The sequence below is a fragment of the Lichenostomus cassidix genome, chromosome 19 (genome assembly GCF_008360975.1).
Source record: "Lichenostomus cassidix isolate B80296 chromosome 19, HeHo_3.0, whole genome shotgun sequence".
Classification (NCBI taxonomy): Eukaryota; Metazoa; Chordata; class Aves; order Passeriformes; family Meliphagidae; genus Lichenostomus; species Lichenostomus cassidix.
In genome coordinates, this window is record NC_139499.1 from 2,019,676 (window position 1) to 2,046,776 (window position 27,101).

General features: G+C 49.8%; 1 protein-coding gene and 1 long non-coding RNA gene across 2 annotated transcripts in view; one reads left to right on the plus strand and one right to left on the minus strand.

Moving 5' to 3' along the window:
- The window catches only part of GALNT17 (polypeptide N-acetylgalactosaminyltransferase 17), a 197,003-nt gene that overhangs the window by 112,447 nt on the left and 57,455 nt on the right, over positions 1-27,101 (plus strand). Inside the window, exon 6 of the mRNA XM_085078732.1 lies at positions 16,465-16,582. Within this exon, the coding sequence (XP_084934858.1) occupies positions 16,465-16,582 (118 nt within the window). The remainder of the gene's footprint in view (positions 1-16,464; positions 16,583-27,101) is intronic.
- On the minus strand, positions 816-3,202 carry LOC146428926 (uncharacterized). Its single transcript, XR_014855834.1, has 3 exons — positions 3,105-3,202; positions 1,724-1,955; positions 816-1,592 (listed from the first exon to the last, which is right to left on the minus strand). It is a non-coding gene; the product is annotated as an uncharacterized LOC146428926 (long non-coding RNA).

Sequence of the window (27,101 nt, forward strand, 5' to 3'; positions counted from 1 at the left end):
TACCTTCTTTGAAAAATTAAATGGAAGATGTCTGGTTGTTTTCCAGCCAGAATCCCTGATCCTTGTGTTGTTCATGCCCATAATGAATTATTCTCTTCAATCCCAAAGGCAGCTCCCTCCAACCCCAATTTCTTCTTAATTTGTGCTGAGCCATTAACACGAGAGAGCCCCAGACAAGTGCCTGTGGTGGGGGTGACCTTGGGGACAGCATTCCCTGCTTTGGAATCCAGTTTTCCCTGGATTGCTGTGGGCAGAACTGCTCCTGGCAGCTCCTGAAATGCCACTTCTGAAGCCTGCAGCATTTTCTAAGCCAGCTGCTCAGCTCTCAGTGATTTTTGTCAGGGATTTTGATTTCCATTGTTATTTGGTGGGAAGGACACGGCCATGTCTTTGTGAGGCTGAATGGCAAGCAGGCATTGATGTCATCTGAAGCAAAAATATCACTTTGGGGATTTTTTTGGGGGGTTAATCTAATCAGTTTTCAAGTCTGAGGAAACAGTTAAGAAGTTAAGAGAAAATAGCTAAGAGGAAAGAGTTAAGAAGGCTGGGAAGCAACAGGCAAGGGGTTGTGGTGGTTCTGTAGTGGGTAAAAAAAACCCAAACTGGTTGATAAAGAGTTGCTGAGGGGGTTGTGATGTCTGGATCCCCCAGAGCCACCAGAGATCATGGCACAATCTGAGCCCTGTCTGTCCCTGTGCTTGGACTCTCACTGGGGTTTGTCCCTGATGACAGAGAGGGACTGTAGTGGCTTTTTCTCCCCCAGCATCACCCTCTTTTAGCCCTAAACCATTTGCCATCTCTCAGAGAGGGTCTTGTTGATTGTTTACATTGCGCAAATGAGTGGCTGATAGACGTACAAGAAAACCCTGAAGCAGCTGGTGTTGAATAGTGGGAGAAGAGGAGGTTGTGTGGAGACCTCACAGCTCCTCCCAGGGTCTGCAGGGGTTCCAGGGAAGGCAGACAGGGACATTGTATCAGGAACTGGAGGGACAGGACAAGGGGAATGGGGTCAGACTGACAGAGGGGAAATTCAGGAAGGAATTCCTCCCTGTGAGGATGGTGAGGCCCCAGCAGCTGTGGCTGCCCCTGGATCCCTGGAAGGCCTGGTTGGACCAAACGCTCTTTCCGAACTGAACCTGACTGCAAAACCCTTTCTCCCCTTGAGCCCAGATTTCCCATCAGTTGGACAGGGAGGGGTTTGGATTTAGGCCTGGTGGGACTGATTGTTGCTTTGCTGAGGGAAGAGCCTGAGCTGCCTGTCTGCCTTTGCACATCTCCAGCTCCTGCACACCATTCCAGTCACCTTGTCCCTTCCCAGTGGGAAGCACAGAGCTTCCAGTCCAGCACTGGAGTGAATCCCCAAACCTCCCTCCTGGGTGCATTTCGGTTTGCCTGGGATGTCTGTGAAGAAATCCAGGATTGCTGCAGCTTGGAAAAGCTCCTGCTCAGAGAGATGAGAGATGTTCCCCTCTGGATGGATCCCTTGGCTGCTCCAGAGGCTGGGAATCAGCTGGAGTCAGCAGCCATCCCCTCGAGGTGTGCTGCTGTATCCAGGAGGAGAGGCAGGCTGGAAGTGCCAAGTGCTGCCCATGCTGGAAAACAGGGAAACCAGGAAACCAAAGGACGTTTTAAGATCAACTCTGCAAGAATAATTGTGATGTTAAATTCATGCAGCTCTCACTACAGAGCTACACAAACGTTTTCCCATTAAGGAATTACTCACTCTTGCAGGTTTTTCCAGAGCAGTAGGATGAGAGTTTGCTGCTCCTGAGTCCAAATCCAGTGGATTTGGGGGCAGCCAGGCAGTGGTGGGACACTGCCTCTCCTCCTTTAACCTGGGATCCATCCTGGCAGAGAATGTGTTGTTTTTCCAGTCCAAATGGTCCAATTCAAGTGCAAGGGATGGGTGGAACAAGTGGTGAGCAGGAAAAGATATAACATGCAGGGCACGGAGCCTGGGATGGGGAGAAGGAAGCAGAAGGGGCTGTTAGCCAGGGCACCAGCCTCTTTCTCTGCAGTTTAGTTCCAGCTTCCCTTAAAATTCCTGCTGTTTATCCACTTTGCCCACACGGGAGCCAGAAGCTTTCCTGCTCGTTTCTGTCAAATTAAATTAATGGGGAGAAAAAACAACCACACAGATGCTCCAAATCCCAGGCTGGAACTGCAGAGTTTTGGCTCTTGCATCTGACTCTCAGTGTGGTTCAAAAGCAGCTCTGGAGGCACTTGGGGCACTCAGAAAAGGCAAAAGAGCAGCAATTATTGTGTTTAAAGGGAGAGTGAATTTTCCAGCCGGCTCTGAAAGGTGAGCTGTGGAATCTGAGATCCTTGTGTGGGATCACTTTCTGCATGGGCTGATTTCCTGTGGCAAGGCACAGGGGTTTTCTAATGCCTACATTTGCCAGATGAGCTTTTTTTGTTAAAATAATTGTATTAAAAACCAGTTGGGAAGCAGCTGGGAGGGGCAGGGATGGAAATCCAGAAAGTGGCACAGAACCTGGGCGTGTGCTCTGGAGATTTGACTCTTTTGGGGCAGTTTGGTTTTTCCAGGATCACTCTGAGTCATCTCCTGGGATGGAGAGCAGCTCCAGCTCCAGTGGAGTCCCAAAAGCACTGGGCTGAGCTTGTGCAGCTCCCCCAGGGCAGAACCTGTGGGTGCAAATCCCATTTCTGTGCAGGGAACAAGGGAGGCACAGCAGGTATCAGCCAGCTGCCTTTGCCTCCTGCTCGTTGCTCTGCCAAGGACCATGAGCCAGGGGGAGATGAAATCAATTTATGGCCTTTCCATGCCTAAGAACCTAGATTGTCCTTCTGGGAAATGGCTTTGATTTGGCTCTTTATGGGCAGCTTAGACCTTCTCCTGCCACCTCTCCAATGGCCCACCCTCTGCTATCAGTCTCCTTTTCCTTTTCCCTTTTCCTTTTCCTTTTCATTTTCCTTTTCCTTTTCCTTTCCTTTCTCCTTTTTCACTTCCCCTTTTCCCCTTCCTTTCCTCTCTTCCTCTCCTTCTCCTTCTCCTTCTCCTTCTCCTTCTCCTTCTCCTTCTCCTTCTCCTTCTCCTTCTCCTTCTCCTTCTCCTTCCCTCATTCCCAGGATAATTGGGTTACCAGGGATCCTCCAGATGAAGGGCTGGGATCTCATGGTGACCCCAGGAGTGCTGCCTCAGTGACCATGGATTTCCTTTGTCTCCTAAAACCTGTTGGAGGCTGGGAGGAGTTCCAAACCCTTCAGGTGATGACAGCAGTTTTATTTATTTATCAGTGGTAATTAGAGTGAGCCGGTTTGGCCTCAGTGGAAGCAGCTCTGGAGCAGGATGAGGGTGGAATGTGTAAAATCAGGGATGAGAAGCTGTTCACTGCCAAGGATGTGTTTAGGGTTTTGTTGACTTGGAGTTAATGAGAAGATCAGGAGTAAACACTGATCCTATGGACGGAAAATACATATTTTGGGATTCTTTCACATCTTCTAATTGCAAACATTTGGGGTCCCTTCCAACCCAGACCAGTCTGGGATTCTGTGATGGTTCAGTGCTATTGATGAGAGCAAAGTTTTGGTTTGTTTTTCCCCAATCTGGCAGATTTTGCCCCAGGACAGGTTATTTCCAGTGCCTTTGCTGCCCCTGCTTCCCTTTAGTGCAGCTCAGCTGCAGGCAGGGAGCAGCAATTCCTGGGAATGTCAATCTGTGCAGTTTTGTGGGACAGGACTAGTGGATTTTTAGAAAAACTGCCAGGCAAGAATCTCTGAAAGGCATCACAAGGCATCAATTTGGGGTTTAATGGTACTCTGAATTCCCAGTGAATTCCTCAGTGAGAGCCTGCCAGCCACAATTGAGTGTCACCTGTGAAAATGTCAGTGTCACCTCTCGGAGCAGAGGCACAGGGATGAGGAGGTTCTGCGGCTCAGCAGCAGCTGTGAAGTGCTCAGATGAGTTCCAGGTGGGGATTAGGAACCTTTCCATGGCAGCACTTGTCCCCTGGAGGTTATGTACACATTTATCCCACAGCTCCAGGAGAGTTTGGGGCTCTCTTCGATCTCCTCCTTAACATTTCCACCTCCTGCACCTGCAGCTGGCATCCAGATGTTGCAGCTCCTCCTTGCCTCTTCCCTGCTCTGCCTTAGGCTGTTCAATCAGCACCTTTTTGTCTGATTAACATTCCTGATTAAAAGCTAAAGTGCAGTGAAAGTGCTCCTGGCTCTTTTGGCATGTGGTGCTTTGGAGAAAAGGAGGGCACAGAGGGCAGAGTTGTTCTTCCCTGGAGTAAAACCACAGTGCTTCCTGGCACAGGACTGGAGTTTTTGTCTTGCCTTCCCACTGCTGATTTTCCACAAGCAGGAAGCCTCTGCAAAGATGCATTATAAATGCAATTTAGGTTTGTCCAAGGATCAGAGGGCAGCTGGGTTGGAATTCTTGGCATGTGTCCTTAGGGAATGAACTCGTGGCAGCTCCTGATGATGATCCACTGGCAAAGATTCCCTGCTGATCCAACTTCTTTGTAGGACTTCAGGCAGTGACATCCCCTCCCTCCAGCCTTTCCCAGCCTGTGGATTCCATCAATCTGGATTTGTTGAAAGGCTGCAGCCTGTTGGAGCTTTGCCAGGGCAAACTGCAGATCCTTCCCCCCCGGAATCTGACACTGCTCAGCTTTGGGGCAAAACACAAGAAGACTCAGCCCTTTGGCCACAGAACCCCTGGAGTGTGGGGCAGATCCTTCCTGATGGGAATGGTGAAGCTCTGGGGATTCCCTGTGCCCAAGGGTGTCACCTTTCCCCAGAAGTTGGGAGCAGCAGCTCCCTCTGCTCCCAACTGTGCTTTTATCCATCAGGATACAAACCCACCTTGCAGAGCTGGAAACACCCCATGGCACCCCCTCACTAGAGGAGCTCCAGGAGAGCTGGAGAGGGACTGGGGACAAGGGATGGAGGGACAGGACACAGGGAATGGCTTCCCACTGCCAGAGGGCAGGGAGAGATGGGATATTGGGAAGGAATTCCTCCCTGTGAGGGTGGGCAGGCCCTGGCACAGGGTGTCTAGAGAAGCTGTGGCTGCCCCTGGATCCCTGGCAGTGTCCAAGGCCAGGCTGGACAGAGCTTGGAGCAGCCTGGGACAGTGGAAGGTGTCCCTGCCATGGCAGGAGTGGCACTGGATTTGCTTTAAGGTCCCTTCCAGCCCAAACCATTCTGAGAGTCTGTGTTTTTAGAAAAATCAATGCATTTGGTGATTTAAAAACCCACAAACTAAAAAGCAACACCAGCACTCTCCCCACTCAAAAAAGAATGTAAAACCCACAACCAGCTGTCCCAGAGTGGGCTCATCCCAGCAGAAGTCAGTCCAGGCTGTGCTGTGCTGAGTTTGAAGTCAGGAGCTTCTCTCCAGCACTTTCCTGTGATCAGCATTGCCTCCCTCTGCCTTTCCAAAGAGCTCTTGCATCACTTTGTGCTTCCCAGCTGGTGCAGCTGAGATTTTCAGGCTGTGATCAGTGTGCCTGGGATGGGACTGCTGGGCTGGAGGCTGCTGCCTCTGAGCTGCCTGACCCTTAAACAAGCAGTTGGGATAAATCTCTTTGCAAACACTGGGCTCAGTGCTTTGTGGTTGGGTGGATCTGCACTAATGCAGGTGGAGGTGAATCCAAACCATCCTCTCCACCCCTGAGCTCCCTTACCCGGCAATCATCTTTACCAAGCTTGCATTTCCATTTCACTGCAGTTTTCCCCATTTTCATTTTCCTTTTCCATCAGCTTTGCTCGGCGTTTTAAACCAAACAGTGCTGAGCAAAGAGAGTGACATTTGCTGTTCAGGGCTGGAGGCACAGAATGGATCTGCTGCATTTCCCAGGAATTGTGCTGCTGTGCCAGGGATGTGTGAAGGGTGAGGGAAAGCTGGGAGCTGCTTTCCCCTCCAAGAGCTGCTATCCAGGAGTCCTCATGTCACCGAAACTGCGGGAAAAACAAAAACCCTCCAACTACATTTTTAGTGTTAGAGAGTCAAGGCATTACTTTATTTTCTGGCCAGGATGTTGTTCTGGCCAGGATGTACCACAGAAATCATCTCATCCACACACAGCCTGGCTGTGCAGAGAGAATCATTCCATGATACATGATTTTACTAGATTTTTCAGGTATTTTATACAGTCAAAATACATAGAAATGCATTGGGTCAGTGTTCATTGGGCCAGAGCTGAGCAAACCCCCAGTATTCAGTTTCCCATTGGATCTGAATCTCCTCACCTCTGATGTTAATTAGATTTTTCATTCTCCAATTTTCCCATCAGTCCTTTCCTGCCCAGTTATCTTCAGCCCTGCTGGAGGTGCTCTGGGGTAGCTGTTTGTAGATAGCCACTGCTGGCTGCTGATGTTCTGCTGGGAGCTCTTTAGCTTTGGGTTCCTCCAGTCTGTTGATATGTTGAGTTCATCAGACCTCAGCTGGTAGAACAATGCCCTGGAAAGAAACCTAAAATTCCTTTTCCTGGGGTAAAGACAAACAGAACCCTTTGACTAAAGTTATACAAAATTTTTAAACTGGTGTATTTTCCAACACTCACAATAAATGCATTACTCAGCTCCTCCAGGTGCTCTCAGGGCTCTTTGGCTGCTCCCTCATTTCCCAGGGAATGGAGCTGCTCCAGCTGTCAATAACCATAACTCACAGCCCATGCTGGGGATGGAAATCACTCACCTAAACTCTGCAGGAATATCCCTGAAATCCCCAGTGACACGAGGCTGCTGAGTTTTCCACATCCATTGCAGAGATGGATCAGGGAGCCCCAGGGGTGTGCAAACCCCACTGCTGATGGCATCACCCACCACAAGCTCCCTGCAGTGCCTGGGATGTAGAGCTGAGGAGGAGTTGGTGTTTAGGAGCTGCTGCGGGTTGGAAGGGAGCTGGGACCAGTGGGTGAGTTGTGGTTTCACTGGAGGTGTGAATGTGACTGAAAAATCACCCCAGAATCACCCCAGAATAACCCCAAAATCACCCCAGCATCACCCCAGAATCACTCCAGAATCACTTCAGAATCACCCCAGAATCACTCCAGAATCACCCCAGAATCACCCCAGAATAACCCCAGAATAACCCTAGAATCACTTCAGAATCACCCCAGAATCACTAAAGAATCACTCCAGAATCAGCCCAGGATCACCCCAAAATCAGCCTGTGCTGCAGCAGGGGCTGTGGGTTGCTCCCCAGCTCAGCCTGACCTAACCATGGCATCAGCCTTTCCCTGCTCTGCTATTCCTGTTGTTCCTAGGAGCTGACAGGGCCTTGTGCTCTGTTCAGCCTGTCAGGGGAATTACTTCTCAGCTCAGCTTTGTGACAGGCCAGAGCTCCTTTGTGTGTTTGTCCCCAGACAGTGCAGGCTTGCAGCATCTTTGTTCCAGGCAGTGATTTGCTGAGGGAAATTTCTCTCCTGATTTCTGCAGTTTGACTTGAGTGTTTAGAGGTTAAAAGGGATGTTTCAGCTGTAAACAGAGATTAAAAAGGATGTTTCAGCCATAAGCAGAGCCGGTTTGTTCTGGAGTGATGCTCACCTGAGCCCATCTTCACCTTTAAAAGTCAATTTATTGCTGTTTCTTTCATCTGATGCCACTTGGAGCAGCAAGTGTGGGAGCTGCAGGAGCATTTTGGTGTCAGCCAGGACAGAAATCTGTGCCCAAGTCCCACTTTGGCACCAAGCTCAGCCGCGGGGTGGTCAATCCTGATCCTTCAGCTCGCTGTACCCAGGGTTGTTGTGCCTGAGACAAAGAGAGTTTTGTTTACCTGTGAAATTTGCTCATTGTGATTTTTATGCTCGGTGGAGGGGAAGAACACGCCTGAAAATCAGCTGCTTGGCTGCCCTTGAGAAACAAATATATTCATGTTAAAAACAGCAAAGTAAATAACACGTTCCCGTTAAGTGCCTGATAGTTATACATATTACAGCCCAGAGTAATTATCATTTAATTAGCACTCTGGCAACGGTGGAAGGAGATGGAGTTCGAGTGCAGTTATTGCTGAAGGGCTGTGTTCCTGGTGAGGAATTCCTGCATCCCTGGGAGTGTGAGCAGCACCAGGGAGCCAAACCCCCAGGGCAGCAGAGACCCCAAACCTGCAGGGTTCCATTGCTTTGGGCACCAGGAGTGAGGTGTTCCCACCTGCAAAGCAGTGGGAGTGGATTTAGGATTTGATTTGGGATTATGAGCACGTGCAGTCTTGGACACCCAAACTCTGGTCACCAATTGAGGGTTTTCTTAGGGTAAATGTTTGGTCTCTGTTTTCTTTCCCTTTTTCTGCACTTTATTTTGTTATCAGTCAGGTTCTAAGTGCCAAGTGTTAAAGAAATCAGTGTTACTCCTCTTTGAATGTTTTTATATTCAATGTAAGTATCTATTTCCTTTTGATCCCCCCTGATCTTTAGGGTTTGGAGTGGAAGGGTTGAAATTAGATGGTCTTTAAGGTCCCTTCCAACCCAAACTGTTGTGGGATTCTGTGAAATCAAAGGCCAAGAAATCTTTCACCTTCACAGAGGTGAAATCCCAGCATCCCCGTGCTGTCACTGGGGGGTTTGATGTGGTGCAAATTCAAATCCTTAAATCCGGGATTTAAAAATCAGACTTTATTATCTTTCTGAGGAGCTGGAGATGGGTTTGAAGGTGCTGTGAGTGTTAAATCCCAGGATCTGCTGCAGATCCCTCCCGTTCTGCTCCCAGCTGCCCAATGAGCTGATTCCAGCGGCTGCCAATTAGCACAAATGAGCTTTTAAACTACTTCTGGGGGCACTTTGAAGCCCCTCGCTGACTTTGCCCTGGGGAGTTGTTCGTCCCTGCCGTGGAATAAATAGGTCTGATTTGCATAGGCAAACACTGCCCTGGAAATGGAGAATTCCCGTGGGATTGAAACCCCCGGGGAGCTGCTGAGGAGGTGTTTGAGGCTGGGATTGAGGTGAGGAATGGTCCCTGCAGGGGATTAATAAAGGGGTGTGCTCTCCTTCCCTGCCCTGCTCTGGAGCAGCAGCTTTCCTGAGCAGGAATCCACCCGTGGGGACATCTGGATTTCCTCCCTCCTGGCTCAGATTAAAACTCCCAATTGCTCGCTTTGGGCAGAGTTTTCTCTGCAGTCGGTGACCATGTTTGGGCTGAGGAGAGAGCAGCAAACACCCTTCCCTGGTGGAGCTGGCAGGGCTGGCACAGGCTGGGCTGGATCCTTCCTGTGCAGGTGAATTGCAGCTGCAATTCCACATCTGCTCCGAGGGTCACACCTCTAGGGCAGCAGACACAGAGGGAAAATAAAACCAGCTTAACCAGGTGCTGAGCCTTCCTGCGTCCTCAGCTCTGCTAATCTGGGCTCCCTTTGTGTCCTGCCTTGATTTGCAGTGCCTTTCCAGGCAGGGAAAGTGTTTTTCTTGCATTTTTTATGCATTTTTCAGTGGCCCCCAGTATGAGCCAGTGCACAAATGAAAATCCTGCTCTGCTTTGTCTCCAAGCCTGAGACTCTGTGCTGCCTCTCCTGTGGGAGTGTCCCTAATAAATCAGTGAGTGATCACAATTATCCCCCCACTTCTGCCTTTGTGGATTAATGGGGCCCACCGAGGGTCAAAGCCTGGCAGGCAGATGTTGGCAGATGTGCTGCAGTGGCTTGGGGAAGGATCCCCTGAGCTCTGGGGAGGCACCTGGACACATCCCTGTGTGCCAGAGGGTCCCCAGGTGGGAAGCACAGGGTATCCCCCAGTGCCTCCAGCAAAGCTCTGCAATCACCAGGAAATCAACTCAACTTTTTGATCAATCAGCCATTTCCCAATATCCCAAGGGACAATCCTGGCATTGCAATGATTTCCTCAATTTCTGAGCAGCACCAAGTCCCATTTGAAGGTCATTATCCAATTAACATTGGCTGAGGTGACTTTTCAGGGGTTTGTACTGTGGGACTCAGAGCTGCAGCCCCCAACTGCTGCTCCTGCTGGGACAGAGAGCACAGGACCAGCAGAGATGTCACCTGGGGTTATTTCTAGTGATGGAGAACAGCCCCAAACACCTTCTGTGGCTCATCCCAGCTCGTGGCTCTTGCTCTGGGTTGGTTTCTCCAGTCTGGTGCCTTTTGTGAGGTCCCAGCAGGGTGGATTTGGGAGCCAAAAGGGCTTTTGGCTTGATGAGCTCTGCTGTGGGAATGGGATCAGCCCTGATCCTTGGGCTGGACTTTGGCTTCAGGTGACAAAACACAGAGAGCTGGGGACAATTGCTCCCTGCACGTGGGAATTTTGGCAGCCTAGAGCAGCACATCTGTGTGGGAACTCCTGGGGACGTGGAGGAGGTGTCCAAACACCTGGTGATCCTCAGTGCTGGGTCATCCTCGGGGTTTTGGAATGTACCAGGAAGGAAAATGCTGTCAGGCAGTGAGTGAGGCAGCAGTTTTCATCCTGGAGGAGAAGTTTTGCCATTGAGCTTGGACAGGGAAATAGAAATCAGAACACCAGGCAGTGTCTGAGCACAGGGTGAGCACCAGCTTTGGATGCTGCTGGGGCTTGGCAGCAAGGCTGGGAAACAGCAAATCCTTGCTCAGAAGGTTGTTAACCACCTTTTCTCAGCAGAGACTGAGGGCTCTGGCATAGCAGTATCAGCAGAGAATTCAGCACTCCAAAGGAGAAAGCACTGAACTGATGGTTAAATGGTTTTTCTCTGGAGCATCCAGGTGTTAAACCCACCTGACAGAAGAAAACAGAGGCACAAAACAGTTAAATGCTTTGCCTGAAGTCCCAGAGCAGGCAGAGAACAGTGACAAAGTCAAATGTGTCTTCAGCAAGGTCACAGGCACGGGTAGATGTAAGAGATATTTTAAAAAATACAGTTTTCACAGCCTCCTTGCCATTAAAAGTGTAAGTGGTATTAATCTCCAGTAAATTCAGCAAAGCCATTCAATCCAACGCCTCTTTTATGTGATATCTCTTATTTTTAATTTGTTTCACAGGTTCTGTGGTACTTAGCAACAGCAGGGAAATAAACCCATTGGAAACAGACAATTAACCAGGGGCACTGGGGGCAGGGAAACCAGAATTGTTCAAGAAACAGCTTTTGCAGATTCCACCCCGGGGATGAGATTAGGGAAGGGACGCTGCTGGGGGCTAAGATGCCATTCCTTCATGGATATTTGATTCCTTTCCTGGGAAACACATCCAGCTGTCTGTGCTCCAGCCAGTGAAGGGAGCTGGGAGTGTAGCTCTTCCCAATTCCTGCTCTGCACTGAGATATCCCACAGTGGAGGCAGAAGGAATGGGTGATTCCCCTTTGGAGATGTGTCCTGTGTGTGGCACTGGATTTTGGGCTTTGGCCATCAGGCTCCTGCCCTGGGCAGTGCCAGCAGCCACCTCCCCCTGGGCTTGGACACTTCCTGCAGGAATCCATGCTCTGAGGTCACTTCCAGAGCAAAACCCACTCCATGGAATGGACCCTGCCTGCCTGGGGGGTTTGGGGCTGGCAGGAGCTGGGAGGGGCTGAGGAAGGGCTGGGATGGGAACACCATGAGTTTGGGGTTGGCAGGAGCTGGGATGGGGTAAGGAAGGCTGGGATGGGAGCACCATGAGTTTGGGGTTGTGCCTGAGGAGCTCGAGGGGAGAAGGCTGAGAGGGCCAGGGCCAGGCAGGAGGGTTCTGCCTCATCCTCCTCCTCTCTGTGTCCCCAGGTGTCTCCCAGCCCTCTCTGAGCACAGGGAGGGGATGAAGCTGAGGCAGACCTTGGACATGGCTAGCTTTGTCCTCTCTGCTTTGCTCTGCCCCATTTCCCTATGCAGGGACTTCTCCCATCCTGGTGCAATCCCATGCCACGGAATCCCAGGGCTCAGTGCCAGCTCCAGGCCCTGCCTGAGCTCTCCCATCCCAACCCCATCCCTCCAGGCTCTGCAGGGCAGTTCCCAAGGCAGTGGATGTCCATGAGCCAAGTGCCACTGCAGACCAGACCTGCTGCTTTCCAGTGGCTTCTGAATGCCTCCAGTTCCTCTCCTCCTCCATTTCTCTGCCCCAAGCCCAGAGCAGAGGTTTGCCCTGTGGCTTTGCAGAAGGGTTGGCCCTGAGGACAGGATAGCACCTGGGGATGGTGGCAGCTCTAGGGTGGCCTGGGACACCCAGCAGGGACACTCAGCAGGGACACTGCCCCCCAGCCACCCCAGAGCCATCCTGCTGTGTCAGACTGGGCCCAGCATGGTGCTGCAGTGGGCTGGAGAGCTCCATCCTGGGATCCCTAATTCCCAGGACACAGCTGGCTGCCAGTGGAGCAGAGGGTTTGGCATGGATTCTGTCCCCCAGGGATCTGCCCTGGGACAAGCTCTGGCTGTCCCTGTTTGATCAATCAATCCTTAATGCCACATCCTTGGATTCACTTTCCACACAAATGTTCCCTTGTAACCTGAGTTACTCACCCCAGACTTTCACATTTATTTATTTATTCTCTGAGCTCAGAGGGGACAGCACTGACAGTGGTTTCTTTTGCAAGCAGGTCCTTAATCTGGCCTCTGACCAAGAGAAAATCCAGTGGTTTGTCATGGAGTGTCACCTGAAAATAAAGGTGCTGCTCTCCCCTTCCCTGCTGCCATCAGGCACATCACTGATGGGCCACTAATTAAAGCCACAGGCTGGAATTTGGTAATTTACCTGTCAGACTGGCAGAGGGCAAGGATAGATGGGATATTGGGAATAAATCCTTCCCTGGGAGGGTGCTGAGGCCCTGGCACAGGTTATTCCATGGATTCCCCACCCCTGGCAGTGTCCAAGGCCAGGTTGGATGGGGTTTGGAGTGAAAGGTGTCCCTGTCCATGGCAACGGGTGGAATGGGATGAGCTTTAAGGTCTTTCCAACCCAACCCATCCCATGATTCTAAGATGTTTGGATTCAGTGTGTTAAATGAGGAATGGCAAGGTTGGGAGAGGGACAAAGAACTTCTTCCTGGGCAGGTAAAGGATGTCCTAAATATCCCAAATATCCCAAATGTGGGGCAGTGCCTCGGAGTGGGGAAGGTGAGCAGCTCCATGATCCAAGTTCAGTAAAACCAGCAGCAGTTTCACAGCAATTGGACACCCTGGAAGTTCTTCCAGTCTCTTCTCAGCCTTTTGCAGTCGATGGTAAAACCACTAATTATTTTTTTAATATCTATTTTCTACATATTTTATAACCCGCTCTTTAGTATAAAATTGGAAACCAAATCCAATTGTGGGGGAAAATTAATTTCCTTGAATTGAAGAAGCAATCTCCTTGAGACTTTTTAATCATTAGATGATAACTGTGAGCTAAAGAAAGGAAGACCATTAAAGTAACTTAATAGAGCAGGATAAACGTTTTTCCCTGTATCTCCTTCATCTTTATTTAGAGATCCACGAGGAGGATATTTCATAAAAGCTGCTCTTCTTGACCTTTCTTCACTTGTTCTATAGAGGAACCAACCAAAATGATGGCAAGGAAGTAACACTGTGGAGTTCTGGATACAAACCCAACACTTCTGCTCAACATCCCTTCCTTCCTGCCACATTCTGCTTTTCCTTTCTCATTAAAGGGAGAATAGCTATCGGGACAAATAAAAATGCATTCAGCTGAGCTGGGTGATTTTTAAAAACAAGCTGTGTTAATGCTTTTAATTAAGGGCCAGAGGAACAAGAGGCTTTATCAGCTCTTTGTCTGCAGGCCATTATTTCGTTGGGGATGAGCAATCCTTTATTGTCAGCGTCCACCTTGCTGAAGGATTTACCACCAAATCAAATGGTGTTTTTATTTAAATTGTTGAGCGCTGCTTGATTCCTCATTTATTTCATGTGGAGGCATTGTTACAGAGAACGGAGCACTTAATGGGCATTGCTTGAGGGACCAGGAGTGATGCTCTGGGAGCTCCCTGGGCTCCTGGGCTGGAACAGGGTGTGCAGCAGAGTGGGGAAGAGGAAAGCTTGAAGGTGAAGTTGCTAAATCCCAGTTAAGCTGTTTCCAGGAGAGTTTGGGGAAGGATTTGTGGCTCTGTGCTTTATAATGTGAAGTCACGTTGCAAAGTGTTGGGGAGAAATGCTTCCCTGGGAGGATGGGGAAGGGCTGGGATGGAATTCCCAGAGAAGCTGTGGCTGCCCCTGGATCCCTGCCAGTGTCCAAGGCCAGGCTGGACAGGGCTTGGAGCAGCCTGGGACAGTGGAAGGTGTCCCTGCTCATGGCAGGGGGTGCAACAAAATGGGTTTTAAAGTCCCTTCCACCCCAAGCCATTCTGGGATTTATAAATAACAGTGAAAGAAGCTTTTTCAGGGTGCACCTCCTGCTCATAGCTCCTGAGCTGCTTCCAGTTCAGAAAACCTCATTTACCCAGCTGGGAGTTCCCAGAGATCCACATTTGGGTCCAAAATGCAGTTTCCTTCATCTGAAGCTTTCACCTGGATTCTTTTTCTGGCTTTTACCTCTTCTCTGAGTACCTTTAGCAGGTTTTGACTGGAGAAGTCAGAGGTTTGCACACCTATTCCCAGTGGAGGAGAGGAACTGAGTTGTTCATAGTCTGCATAAAACCAGAGCAATTTACCCTTCTCTTAAATTCCAGGAGGAAATCCGGGATAATGGAACGATTAGATTTGGCATCTGTAAGGTGGTTATCATTTCAGAAGGAATTGTTTCTGTTAATGGCAGTTAACTTGCCACAAATAAAGCAAGAGAATTGAAATCTTAAGTACCAGAGTGGCAGCAAACCATGAAACATTATCCTGCTCCGTGGAAGGAAGGCTGAGCCAGCTGTCAGGGAAGAAATCTGTTGGAAAAACCCTCTGATGGATTCCACTTGGAACTAATTTAACGTGGCAGCAGCATCCAGCTCTTCTACTTTCTATTAGAAATATTAAAATGTCTATAAATAATAATAGTAAAGTGGGCAGAACTTCTCATCCAAGGAGCTCATGGTTTTCACCAAGATGAGTTTGACTGCTGTTGGTGGAGCTGAGCTGTGAAATCCTTGGAATTACTGAGCCCTTGGGGAGCTCAGCAGCTCCTGGGGCAGATTTGGGCATTGGGTGAGGTGTGGGTGGAAAGCTGGGGCATGGAGCTGTCTGTGAGTCAGGGCTGGGTGAATCCAGGGCTGGGTGAATCCAGGGCTGGGTGAATCCAGGGCTCTTCTGGCCAAACCTGTTTGGTCCAGCCCTGAATGCTCCACAGCATGGTCAGAGCCTGGAATGGGCTTGGAGCCACGATTTGGGGGCTGCTGGTAAACCACAGGACTCTGTTAACCCATTCCTGCTTCCAGAGCAGCTTCACCCTGGAGAACAGGCATTCCTCAGTGGTGTGGGATTTCCCTGGGCTGGCAGAGGTAAGGGCTTTCCCATCCCCCTGCTCAGAGCTCAGGGTGGGCAGGGCAGTCCTGGAATTCCCAAAAAATCAGACTGTCAGTACCTTGCTGTAAAATTCACTGGCACCTCCCTGCTGGACCGAGTGCATCCCTGTTTTTTTTTTTATCTACTGCATGGATTCAAAGAGCAGCAGTGAAATGGGAGAATGCTTTTTCTATTCCTGTGTGAGCCCAGGGAGTGTGCCAGGGGGTGAACTCTGCCCACACCATGACAGCAGCAGCTGAGAGTATCCCTGAGCAGAACCACTCGGGTTTGTTCAGTGCTGGCTAAAGGGGGATTTGATGGAGAGGGTCAGCAGTGTTAAACACTCCAAAAATCCTGTGAAATGTGATCTCAGAGTGTGAGAGTCAGAGCTGCATCCTCATCTCAGGGCAGCTGTCTCAGCTGCAGAGCTGGGCCAGGGGTTTGCAAGTAATGAGGGTCATTAGTAAACACAACCATCTCTAATGGCCTTAAATTGCACAGTTATGACAAATTAACCCCTGGCATGTGTTTTCCCTCCCACTATTCCATTGATGCCCCCAGTTTTCTCTGCTGTTTCCCTGCCCAGCCCCTGTTCCTGGCTGCTCCAGCAGTGTGAGCTGGAGGCACGAGGTGCAGGATGGATGTGACAATTGATCTCCAACCCAGAGCCCTGTCAGTGCTGGGGAGCTGGGAAATCACCCCACAGATGGTGCTGCAAACAGTTCTTAAAGGATTTGCTGCTGCAAATCCGCAGTGAGCTTGTTGTTGATGCTGATGGCTCCTTTGGGATTCCAACTGGAAACCTTTCATGGATACCCTGGAAAGTAGATTCTGTCCTGAAGTCCACAGCCATGCTGGAAATGAGAGAAAGGAAAGGTCATTATTGTATTTCCTTCACCCAAAGAAGTTGGTGAACAGACACCTCGAGGTATTTCCAGCTAAGCCAAGGCCAGAGAGCTCCTCCATGATTTAACCCCAGGAAAACCATTCCCCAGTCTGCACACACTGAAATGAGCTTGGAGTTTGGACAGTTGCATTGCAGTGGTAAAATAACACCTCCAAAGGCACATTGCCATGAAACCTTTGGGATGAGCAGTGGTGGGAAGCAGCTGAGCCCAGCAGGAATTACCCAATGGCCCATGGAGGATCAGAAATGTCCCTGACTGCACTGCTGTGTCTCTCCTGTGCAGGACCCCAGCCATGATCGGCTGCTCCTTCGTGGTGAACAGGAAGTTCTTCGGGGAGATTGGGCTGCTGGACCCTGGCATGGACGTGTATGGAGGGGAGAACATCGAGCTGGGCATCAAGGTCAGTGCCACACAGACAGCAAACACCTCTCCTTGCAGTGTTCAAGGAGCCCAAAGCTTTTCTTGAGCACGTTGGCCTGAAGTGTTACTGGGATGCTGAGGGAGCTGGGAGGGGATGGTGTTCACAGCATTTTAATTTCAGTTTGAGGGAGAAAAATTACTTGGCTTATAGAGGTGAGTTTAATTTTTTTCCCTTGGATTCCAATCTGGCTGAGCTGACGCAAAAAGCTGCTGGAATGAAATGGCATTTCCAGCTTGAAGCTGGCTGTGTATCACAGTGATGCTAGAAATTAAGGGGATCTTGAATAGCAGGAAAAGCACAGTTGGGTGAATGGTCTCTGGGGGTGCTGGGAGTATCTCAAGAAGACACAAAGCCTGCAAATATTCTACAGGCATTTAGCATCTGCAAATAAAATGCATCCACAAGCACCAAACCTGCTTTGAAGAGTGGAAAAACTCTACAAGGCAGGATTTCAGAGCTGCCTCCGCGACAGCATCCCTTGATTACTGTGTACAATATTAGATCTGGCTTAGTGATTCAAGTGTTTACACACAGTCAAGTGATTCATAAGTGATGAATTCCATGTTCAGAGCAACCTGGGATGGCAGAGTGTGTGGAGATTCTCCCAGGCATGGCTTGGAGTTCGACACTTGAGCATTAATGAGCTGATAGGGGGAGGCTGGAGACTTCTAACTGGAAAATTGCATTGATTGTGCTGTTGTAAAAATGAAAAATCATTGTTCAGCTCGGAGATTTACCGGAGGGTATTTGCTTTGCTGGCAGGGCAGAGGAAATTTTAGAAATCCGTTGTTGTTGGCTATGGGGAGCAGTAATCTCACCTAAACAAGGGAGTGGAAATTCAAGGTTTTCAAAGTGGCCCAGAGCTCCTCTCCCTGTGCAGGAATTCCAGATCCTCCTGGGGCTCTCCTGGCTTGTTTGGATTGGGATTGGGAGTTTTGGCCTCATTGTGGAGCTGCTCTTCTCACAATAATTCAGCCCCTTTGCATGGGTTTGGGGGATTTCATTGGAGATTGGCTTTTTAACTGGAAAAATAGGATGGATGTCTCAGGGAAAGTGGTGGGAATTTGTCCTCTTCTTTTTCATGTGCTGATTTTTTAGAAAGGCCAATAAACATCCTTTGGGGAAAAAAAAATCCCTCTCTTTCCCAAGTGGCTTTCCCAAGCTTGAGTTTCTAAGCCATACATTTTCACACTCATGCTGTGTGTTCTGGTCAAGGTTTTAAAGTTATTGGTGGTTTGGGGAGCCAAAACACTTCGAAATCTGCCTTGTAAGACTGCACAGAAAATAAAATTTTAAAGATTCTTGAGCTCCAAAAATTAGTTTCTGTGCAAGTGTCTTGTTTAGTGACCAAGAGCTCATGGCACAGCAGTAAAGAAGGACTCTTTGTTAATAAAATCCTTTTAAGGATCAGTGAATAGAAAATTATGAAGGCTTTTTGTGGTGTTTCGCTGTTTTGGCTGATAAGTGTCTGTCTGGAGGCAGAAAAGGAATTTGGTGGTTCCTTGGTTGTTTCAGTGATTCCTGGATGAAAAGAAATGCACAAAGTATTTCCTTTTGATGATGGAGCAAATTCCATCATGGTTCTGAGAATCCTGGGACACTTTTGAAGTGTTTTGTGGGTGTGATTGTCCCACTCTGCTCTGCACTGGTGCAACCTCACCTCCGGTCCTTGGAGCAGTTTTGGCACCACAATGTCAGAAAAATCTAAAGCCAAACCTGCTCAAGGAACAAAAGTGAAACAATAAAGCAATTGAGGGTACAAGAACATGGCAAAATCACACTGTTTCAGGCAAAAGCACATGCTAACCCTATTATGGGAAATTAAATCAAGGGATCTGAATGGCAAAATGAAATAAATAATTGAGAAGGTTGGGCTGGACTAACCTGGAAGGGCCAAAGCCCTGGACAAGAGTCCAGTTCTGTTAAAGTGCTTCAGGGTGGGGAAGTCCCCAGCCTTGGAGGGGTTTGACAATGGGGATGTGGCACTTGGGGACATGGGGCAGTGGTGGCCTTGGTAGGGCTGGGAGTGGTTGAACTCAAAGATCCTACAGGGATTTTCTAACCCAAACAATTCTGTGATTCTGTAAGTGGTGTGAAATGAGCTGTACTGTGCTTTTTGGGGTGAAATGCCAGGGCCTTACGTTTTTGTCAGCTGCTGAATTCGGTGAGCAAAATGAGAAAGGTCCTGCAGGAGCCACTTAAAAAGCCCTGGGAAAACCCTTATGAAAAGAACCCTTTTTGTGCCATTCCAGGGTGGCTCTGGGCTCTCTGCTCTCCTGCAGGTGCACTCTGGGATTCCACAATTCTGTTGCTCAAGGCATCCTGTGGGTGCTGTGGGTGCTTTGTCCCCTTCTCCTGCTCTTCTCCCAGAAAGAACAACTCCTGCTCTCTCTGCACAAGCTCAGGACCAACTCTTGAACCTTCTTCTGTCCTGGAGGAGTTTCTGCTCTCATTTAATAAACCTGGTGCCCAATTTTCATGGTTTGAAAGTGCTGCTGCTGCTGCTGTGGCTTCCCCCCTGCTCCCAGTGGGAATTCTGGCACAGAGACTTTGCTCCCCATCCCTGCTCCTTCTGCTGAAAAGTTTTCATTTCTCTTGGAGCTGTTTGTGGCCCTGGTTTCCAGTGAGTGTGTGATTAAATGGGGATGCTGCCTGGGCTCTGTGCCTCACTTGTGCTCGGCAGGGAGGCTTAAAGGCTTTTCATGGTTAGTCACAGACATTCCCTGAAGATGGCCCATAAAATTCTGTGGATCTGTTGGAATAAAGATGCCAAAGTCTGTGCCATGGCTGCTGCCGTGATTTCAAAGTCTGGGATGGACTGTGAGGTTGTTTTTAGAGTATTTTGTGCTTGTGTCATGCATTGCTAATTAAAGTTATTTGAGTTGTCTTTTTGAGATTAATTTAATCAATAGGGATATTATTACTCCTTTGATGGTATCATTTGTACAAATTGTCACTTGAAGAAAGCAATTAACTGAGAATGCTTATTAGCTGATCCATCCCACACCTTATTTGTGCAGTAGGAATCGATTATTGGATTCATTAAGTCAAGCACAATTCAGGGATCCCTTTGAGGTTTAACGACTGACTCGAGCTGCTTTTTACTGCTGCTGTTCAATTGTCTGAGGGTTGGATCTTTTCAACTGTTTCCAGAAGAAAAGCATGGCATCTCCTTAATATCCCAGACTTTTTTCCCCTAGATTTGTCCTCTAGGACATTCCAGCAGGGCAGATCTCTGGGATTTCTGTGCATGGAGCAGATGGAGTGGCATTTCCATGGCTTGGGAATCACAGAGTCATGGAGTGGTTTGGGTTGGAAAGATCTTAATGTTCATCTCATTCCACCCCCTGCCATGGCAGGGACACCTTCCACTGTCCCAGGCTGCTCCCAGCCCTGTCCAGCCTGGCCTTGGACACTGCCAGGGATCCAGGGGCAGCCACAGCTTCTCTGGAATTCCAGCCCAGCCTCTCCCCACCCTCACAGGGAGCAATTCCTTCCCCAGATTCCATCTCTCCCTGTCCTCTGGCAGTTTGAAGCCATTCCCTGTCTCCTGTCACTCCAGATCCCTGTAAATGGTGTCTCCCCACCTTTCCTGCAGCTCCTTCAGGCACTGCAAGGCCACAATGAGTTCCCCAGAAGCTTCTCTTCTCCAGGCAAACAATCCCAATTCTCCCAGTCTTTACTGAGGTACTCCATGTGGAGCTTTGAAAATCAAAGGGTACAACAAGTTGTTGTTAAAAGGGGATTTTTTTTTAGCAGTCAGAGCCTCCTTCTGAAGCTGTTCAGGACAAAAGTCACACCCCTGACCCGGCAGGGTTGTCCCAGGGGTACCCCAGCTCTGTCCCTTCATGTTCAGAACCCCTCAAATGAGATTTAGTGGCTTTTTAATGAGACAAATCTCCAGCCATGAAGGAGCCTGTTTAGTTGGTTTGAGCATGATTATTCACATGCTGGAATATTGAGAAAGAACCAAAATGAAAACTGTCCAAAAGGTGTAGTTAAATTCCACATGGGATCCCAACTCTCTCCACATCCAGCAAATCAAATCCTTCTCTTCCTGCATGCATTTCCCATAAAATTATGTTGTATCTCTGTGTTGAGAAATGAACAGTGAGGATGTTCAGAGCAAGCAGCTCCTTCAGCACCTGTGGGGCCTGAGGTGAGGGCTGGGCAGCCTGGATCCCATGGGAGCAGAGGGACCATGGCAGAGCTGCCAGCTGTGAGAAAGATGCTTTGATTTTTTCTGTCCTCTGGTTTTGTACGAATAAATCCACTGCCAGCCCTGCCAGCTTGACTGGGAACACAGGCTCTGTGTGGATTCCCTGTGGCTTTCCATGGAATTGCCATGGAGAGTGGTGGATGGCAGTGTAATGGGGACACACAAATTCCATTGTTGGATGGAGATCTGGCTGAGTTTTGCTTGCATGGAACATATAGCTAAAAGATAGTGCCTGTCACCAAAATGGAACAATATCCCTAGTTAGGGTGGAATTTATCTTTATATTGTCAACCAGGAGTCACATTTTGCCTCTGCCATGTGTCTGTGGAAATGGAGTTTGCTGGGATTTTGATCATCCTCCAATGTCTGTGTCTCTCTCTTAGGGATTCTAATTAATTAATTAAAGTCTGGATGCAAGCAGGGAGAGCTGACACAGCCTGCACCCAAAATCCCTCCTGAACCATCAGTGCCTGCCTGATCAGAACCATCAATTCCAGCATGCCCTGGCCTGGCACCTCTGCTGGCACACGAGGGATGCAGGATGTGGAGCAGGGTGGCACCCAGGAGTCTGGGATGATGCACTGTTTGGAAACCAGGAGGCTGAAAAGCCTGGAATTTATTCATGAGGCTTTATTAGGCTCTGAGGGTTCACAGGAGTCAGGGATGAATCCAGTTCCTTGTGGGCTTTTTCCCCATCTGCACCTTGCTTTGAAGAGACTGAATTAGTCATGGAATGACACAGGGAAGGGCTTTTTTTGGGAAGTGTGGGAACAAATCAGCTGAGGTTTCTAAGGGATGGCCTTGGAGGAGCACAGAGTTTGCTGCAGGTGCCTCCCCAGCTCTGCTTTGGGGTTGGCTGCAGGAAGGAGGGAATGAATGTGCCCTGGGTGAGCTGAAGGCTTTGGAATTCCCAGGGAATGAATTCTCTGGGGACTCTGTACTGTTCAAACATCCACTCTTCTGACATCCCTGAGGATTTATACTGAGGAGCTGTGATCTTCCCAGAATTGATCAGGTGGAGATGAAGCAGAGCCAGTGGTGGGGATGCTCCAGTGGGGCTGTTGGCAGGAGGGGAATCCCAGAATCATGGAATGGTTTGGGTTGGAAAGGACCTTAAAGATCATGTCATTCCACTCCTGCCATGGCAGGGACACCTTCCACTGTCCCAGGCTGCTCCAAGCTCTGTCCAGCCTGGCCTTGGACATTGCCAGGGATCCAGGGGCAGCCACAGCTTCTCTGGGCACCCTGTGCCAGGGCCTGCCCACCCTCACAGGGAACAATTCCTTCCAATATCCCATCTCTCCCTGCCCTCTGGCAGTGGGAAGCCATTCCCTGTGTCCTGTCCCTCCATCCCTTGTCCCCAGTCCTGCTCCAGCTCTCCTGGAGCCCCTTTAGGCACTGGCAGGAGCTCTGAGCTCTCCCTGGATCCTTCTTCTCTCCAGGTGAACATTCCCAGCTCTCCCAGCCTGGCTCCAGAGGTGCTCCAGCCCTGGGAGTCTCCATGGCCTCCTCTGGACTCTCTCCATGTCCTTCCTGTGCTGGAACCCCAGAGCTGGAGTCCCTCCAGGAGGGAATGAAACTCTGCTTTCACCTATCAGGGAAAGAAACGCTGGAGTTAGAGCAGGATGGGGGAAAAGTAGCAGGGGAACCACTGAAACCTGGAGGAGTTTTATGTATCAGACAAAGTCCCAGCTGGCCCAGCCTGATCTGTGGGATGGAGCTGTGTGGGGATGGATCAGCTCTCCCACCTCCATCTCCAGGCACAAGGAGCCTCCCTCTAGCACAGAGCAGCTATCCCAGACCTGCTGGTGCCTTGCCAGCACCTTGGAGACTCCTGCAGTTCAACAAAAATTAAAAAAAAAAACCATCTCTTTTGAGATTGAAACAATCAAACAAAAAACCCCACAATCCAAACTTGCCAGTGAAATAAACTCAAGACCAGTTTTTAAAAACTATGTTATCTGTCAGACACCAAAATCCACTTAGAAATTGGGGCTTAAGGGTGTTTCCAAATAAAAATCAAGCTGACTGGGAGGAAAATAAGAGGCAGGGTAGGACTGACCTTGGAAAAGCTCTTAGGAATAGTGACACACCAGGAATACACAACCTCCTTCTGTTTATTTATACCTGTACCCCTGCTAGAGGAGATTTTGCTCTTCAGAGTGGTTGTGGCTTGGTTGGAAGAAATATTTTCACCCCTGAACAATATCCAATCACTGCCTGCATTTATTTTAAGAGCAGGAATCAGCACAAGTGTGAGTTCAGCTCCGAGGTTTGGCATTTGAGCTGTCAGCTCAGGATTTATGGTGGCTGCTTGAGGATGCTTGAGCTGAAGCTGTGCTCTGGTTTTCTAAACTGGTGAAATGCTTTTCACCCCAAGCTTCTGCATGGAGATGGAGCTGGGTTTGGATGGTTGCTGAGCAGGAGGTGCTGGGGGCTGTGGCTGTCCCTCCTTGGGAAGGGATGGTGGGAAAATCTTGGCTCCATTCCCTCCTGATAGCCAAGGATTTGTCCTCCCTGCTATCTGCTGGCAAATGGGACAGGCAGAGCAGGGAGAAAGGACTGATATTTTCACCCCAGATGATTCTCCTGTTGTCCCTGACAAGTTGATTTTTATGCTGGGAAGACACTGATCATCCTTGCTGGGAAATGCCATGGCTTTGCCCATGCAATACCCATGTGGGAGTCACTGGGGGTGAAGAAATCCATTTCAGGACTCAGCCAAGCCTCGCTGGCACGTGAAACTCAGGCAGGTATCAGCTTTTGATGTTCATGGCATTGGTGCCTCTGGCAGGCAGGGGTTGGGATCTACCAGGGCTTGGTTTGACTGAGAGTCCATGCTGAGGCTCAGGAGGTGAAATCCAGATGGAGAGAGCAGGCACAGCATCCCTGGAGCTGCTGGGAGCAAGGATGAGGGGCTGCTGGGAGGAGGAACAGCTGCTGGGAGCAAGGATGAGGGGCTGTGCAGGTCTGGAGACACTCAGCAAAGTTTGCTTTGTTTGTCTCCTCACTGGTGGATTGTAGAAAATGGCTCAGCAGTCTGAGGGAGCTCTTGCCCTGCTCAGCTTTGGGCTGACTCTGCTCCTCCTCCTCAGCAGAACTGATCCATGTGCTTTCCGCTGAATTTTGGGGAGGTTTGGATTTGCACTGCTGTGGGATTTGGGTCTCAGGGACACTGGGATTGCTCCAGGAACTCCTGGCCCCACCCTTGCCCACAGCAGGCTGAGGACACCAAAGACACCTCCAGTGTCCCCAGGGCAGCTGATTTTTGTTTTCCCATCTCACGCTGTGTTTCTTGGGAATGACATCCATCCCTTTAACTTCTCCTGGGCTTCCAGCTCTCCATCCTCTGTGGGGAAGGAGGTGGCAAAGGAAGCACCTGAGTCTGCATTTTCCTCCTTTCACATCCAGGCCTTCCTTGGGCACCTCAGGGATGGGGACTGCAAACCTCCCTGGGCAGTTCCCGTGCCTGACAGCCTTTTCCAGGAAGAAATTCCTGCTAATGTCCAAGCTGACCCTCCCCTTTGAGGCTGTGTCCTTTGCTCCCCAGGAGGAGGGACTCTGTGGCAGTGCTGACTGTGATGCTCAGCAATCCCTTCATCCCCAGCCCCAGGGATCCCTCCTTGCTGCTCTGGGGAGGACTCAGGGACTTCCCTGACATGGGGAGTGCCAGCAGAGAAATAAATCACTGGAATTCCACATTCCCCATCATCCTGCCAGGCACACTGCTTCCCTTTTCATGAGCCCCCTGGGCCATCCCTTGCTGTCCCCACTGCCTGGGCCATGGCCACATTTCCAGTTCATTGCTGTGGGGATGATGCATGAGCTGGAGCAGCCCTGGCTCCCCGAGTGCCTGGAGGCTGCAATTTGGTCAGGAATTGCTGAGCTGCAGCACAGTCAGGCCCGCTGGAAGCTGTTTTGTGGCAGCTCTCCCTCCCAGGTGCTCCTGGAACAGTCTCTGGGATCTGCCCTCACTCTTCCCTGTGCTAGGTGAGCATCACTGGCTCTGTGCATGTGCTGGTGAGTCTGGGGTAGAAATTACCCCATAAACCAGAAAAACCAGCCTTGTGTCTCCTGAAAATCCAACTCCAAGCAAAACCGAACTTTGTCTTCTGACAAAAAAAACACTCTTGGGAAATGCCAAGGAAAATGTGAAACTCCACACCCAGAAATGAGGCTCATAATGAACTGAGGTGAGGAATGAGGGGATTTTCATCCCATTCTATTCATAAAGCCTTTGCAAAGCTCTCTGCCAGTCATGACTGCAAAGCAAGGGGATTTTTTTTTGTCTTTTCATCTGTCCTTTTTGATGAGCAGACAAACTTGTGCTGCACCTGCTGGGGCTGTGTGGGACACACAGGTCCCTTCCCACCACAGCCAGAGCCCCAAAGTTGATTTTATCCCTCTTCTGGTGTCTGGTGGCTCAGACAGGAGCAGCCCTGTCTCACTGAGTGTTGCCTTTTTCCAGGGATAAGACTCTCTCTCCATTGACAGATTTCTCCTAAGCTTGAGGATTATTCCTGGTGAGATGTAATCAATGCTGTTCCACCCTTGTGATTTCCAACCCAAAAGCTTGGAGTTCAAAATTCCCTAGCAGCTTTTAGTGGGTTTGGGGGTCTCTGTGAGGCTTTGCCATTGTCCTCTCTCAAGGACTTTCAGGTCAAGGCTGTTCATTTTTAGGAACAAACGCCCTGTTTTCCAGGAGCCCTAGCTGCAGTCAAGGCTCTCAGAGCTGGTTATGCTGTGTTTCCTTTCTGTCTGAACAGGATCATGGGCAGGGAATGCAGCTGGAAGGCAGCTGACAGCCTGATGGGATGGTGAGGAACAGACTGACAGCATTTCCCTGCCCACATCCATCCCAGCCCTGCAGAGTCAGCAGGAAATGCTAGTGACAATAACTGTTTGTACCAAATATTGTCCCAGCCCTGGAGCCAGGCAGCAGCACTCCCAAATGCAGGGAGACCTTGCTGCCCTGCCTCCTCCAACCATGCCAAGGGGCTGGAGGACCCAGCATCTCCTCCTGGATCTCCCTTGAACACCCAAATCCCTTTTTTTGGGATCAGAATCAACAGTGCCATACCACTGTCACCGCTGCTCCCCAAAATCCAGCCCAGTGAGTGTATTCCAGTCCCTGCTCCTGCCCTGTGTCTGTGGTGCTGCTGGGCACAATCCCTGCTGTGCTGGCACCAGCTCCACATGCCCAGAGTGCAGAGCAGGGATGCTAACTCTGCATACACCATCCTGTGCTCCAGGGCTTTGGAGAAGGCTCTGGAAGATCCTGTCAGATCATGCTGTGTCCAGCCCATGGCTCACTCTGATCCAGACAAATCCTTGGCCTCACTGTGCCTGGTTTGCCATATCCAGGTGGCTTTTGTGTGCTTGAATCTCAGTTGGGGTAGGAATTACATCATTCCCTGTGTGTAGGAGAGGTGTTGGCATCCCTGGGCTCTGCCAGGATTCGTGGCAGTGCTCAGCAGCAGCTTGTTTGGTCCTCTCAGATTCACTGCCTCCCTTCTCCCACAGCTTTGCCAGTCCTGGCAGCCCTGAGGGACTGCTGCAGTGCAACAGGGAGGAGAAAATTCCCAGCCAGATTCAGTGGGAGCTCAGCTTTTATCTCCTTCAGCCATCCTGGAAAATCTCTCCTTCCCTGGCCAGCAGGAGGCTGGCAGTGGCCGTGTGTCCCTCAAGGTGACACCGCTGGAGCTCTGTCCTGTGCATCCCTGGGAGAACAGTGGCAATCACTGGGCACAATTCATGTTTCCCTGTGCATTTATCCTTGTCTGGAATGTCCCTGTGATCCCCACAGAGCTCTCTAGGGCAGCATTCCCAGCTGGAGCTCCCTGGGAAGGGAATTCCCTCCCAGCAGTGAACTCTCTGCCTTCTCTGAGGTGATTTTTTATTCCCAGCCAGACTGTTGGCTCAGAGATGATCTGATGGCTCTGATGCACCTCTGCCCTGAGGCCTGAGGGGTGTTTAAATTAAGCACCTCTTTTCAATTAAAACCTCTTTTTAAAGGTTTTTAAAAGGTGTTCAAATGAAAACCTCTTGTATCCCTCTCCCAGACTTCCTCAGGAATCCCTCAGCAAGGAAAGATGCTGCTGCTTGACCTCCTCCTGCTGGAGTTCATCTTTCCTCCAATTCCATAAGGATACAGGTGGTTGAGTCAAACTTCCTTGGCTTTGCCTAAAAACTTGGCCACTAAGGCACTGCATGCCATGGAACTACAGGATCTGTTAGGGTTTTTCTGCACTAGGATTGCAGCAGCATTTCCTGCCTCTC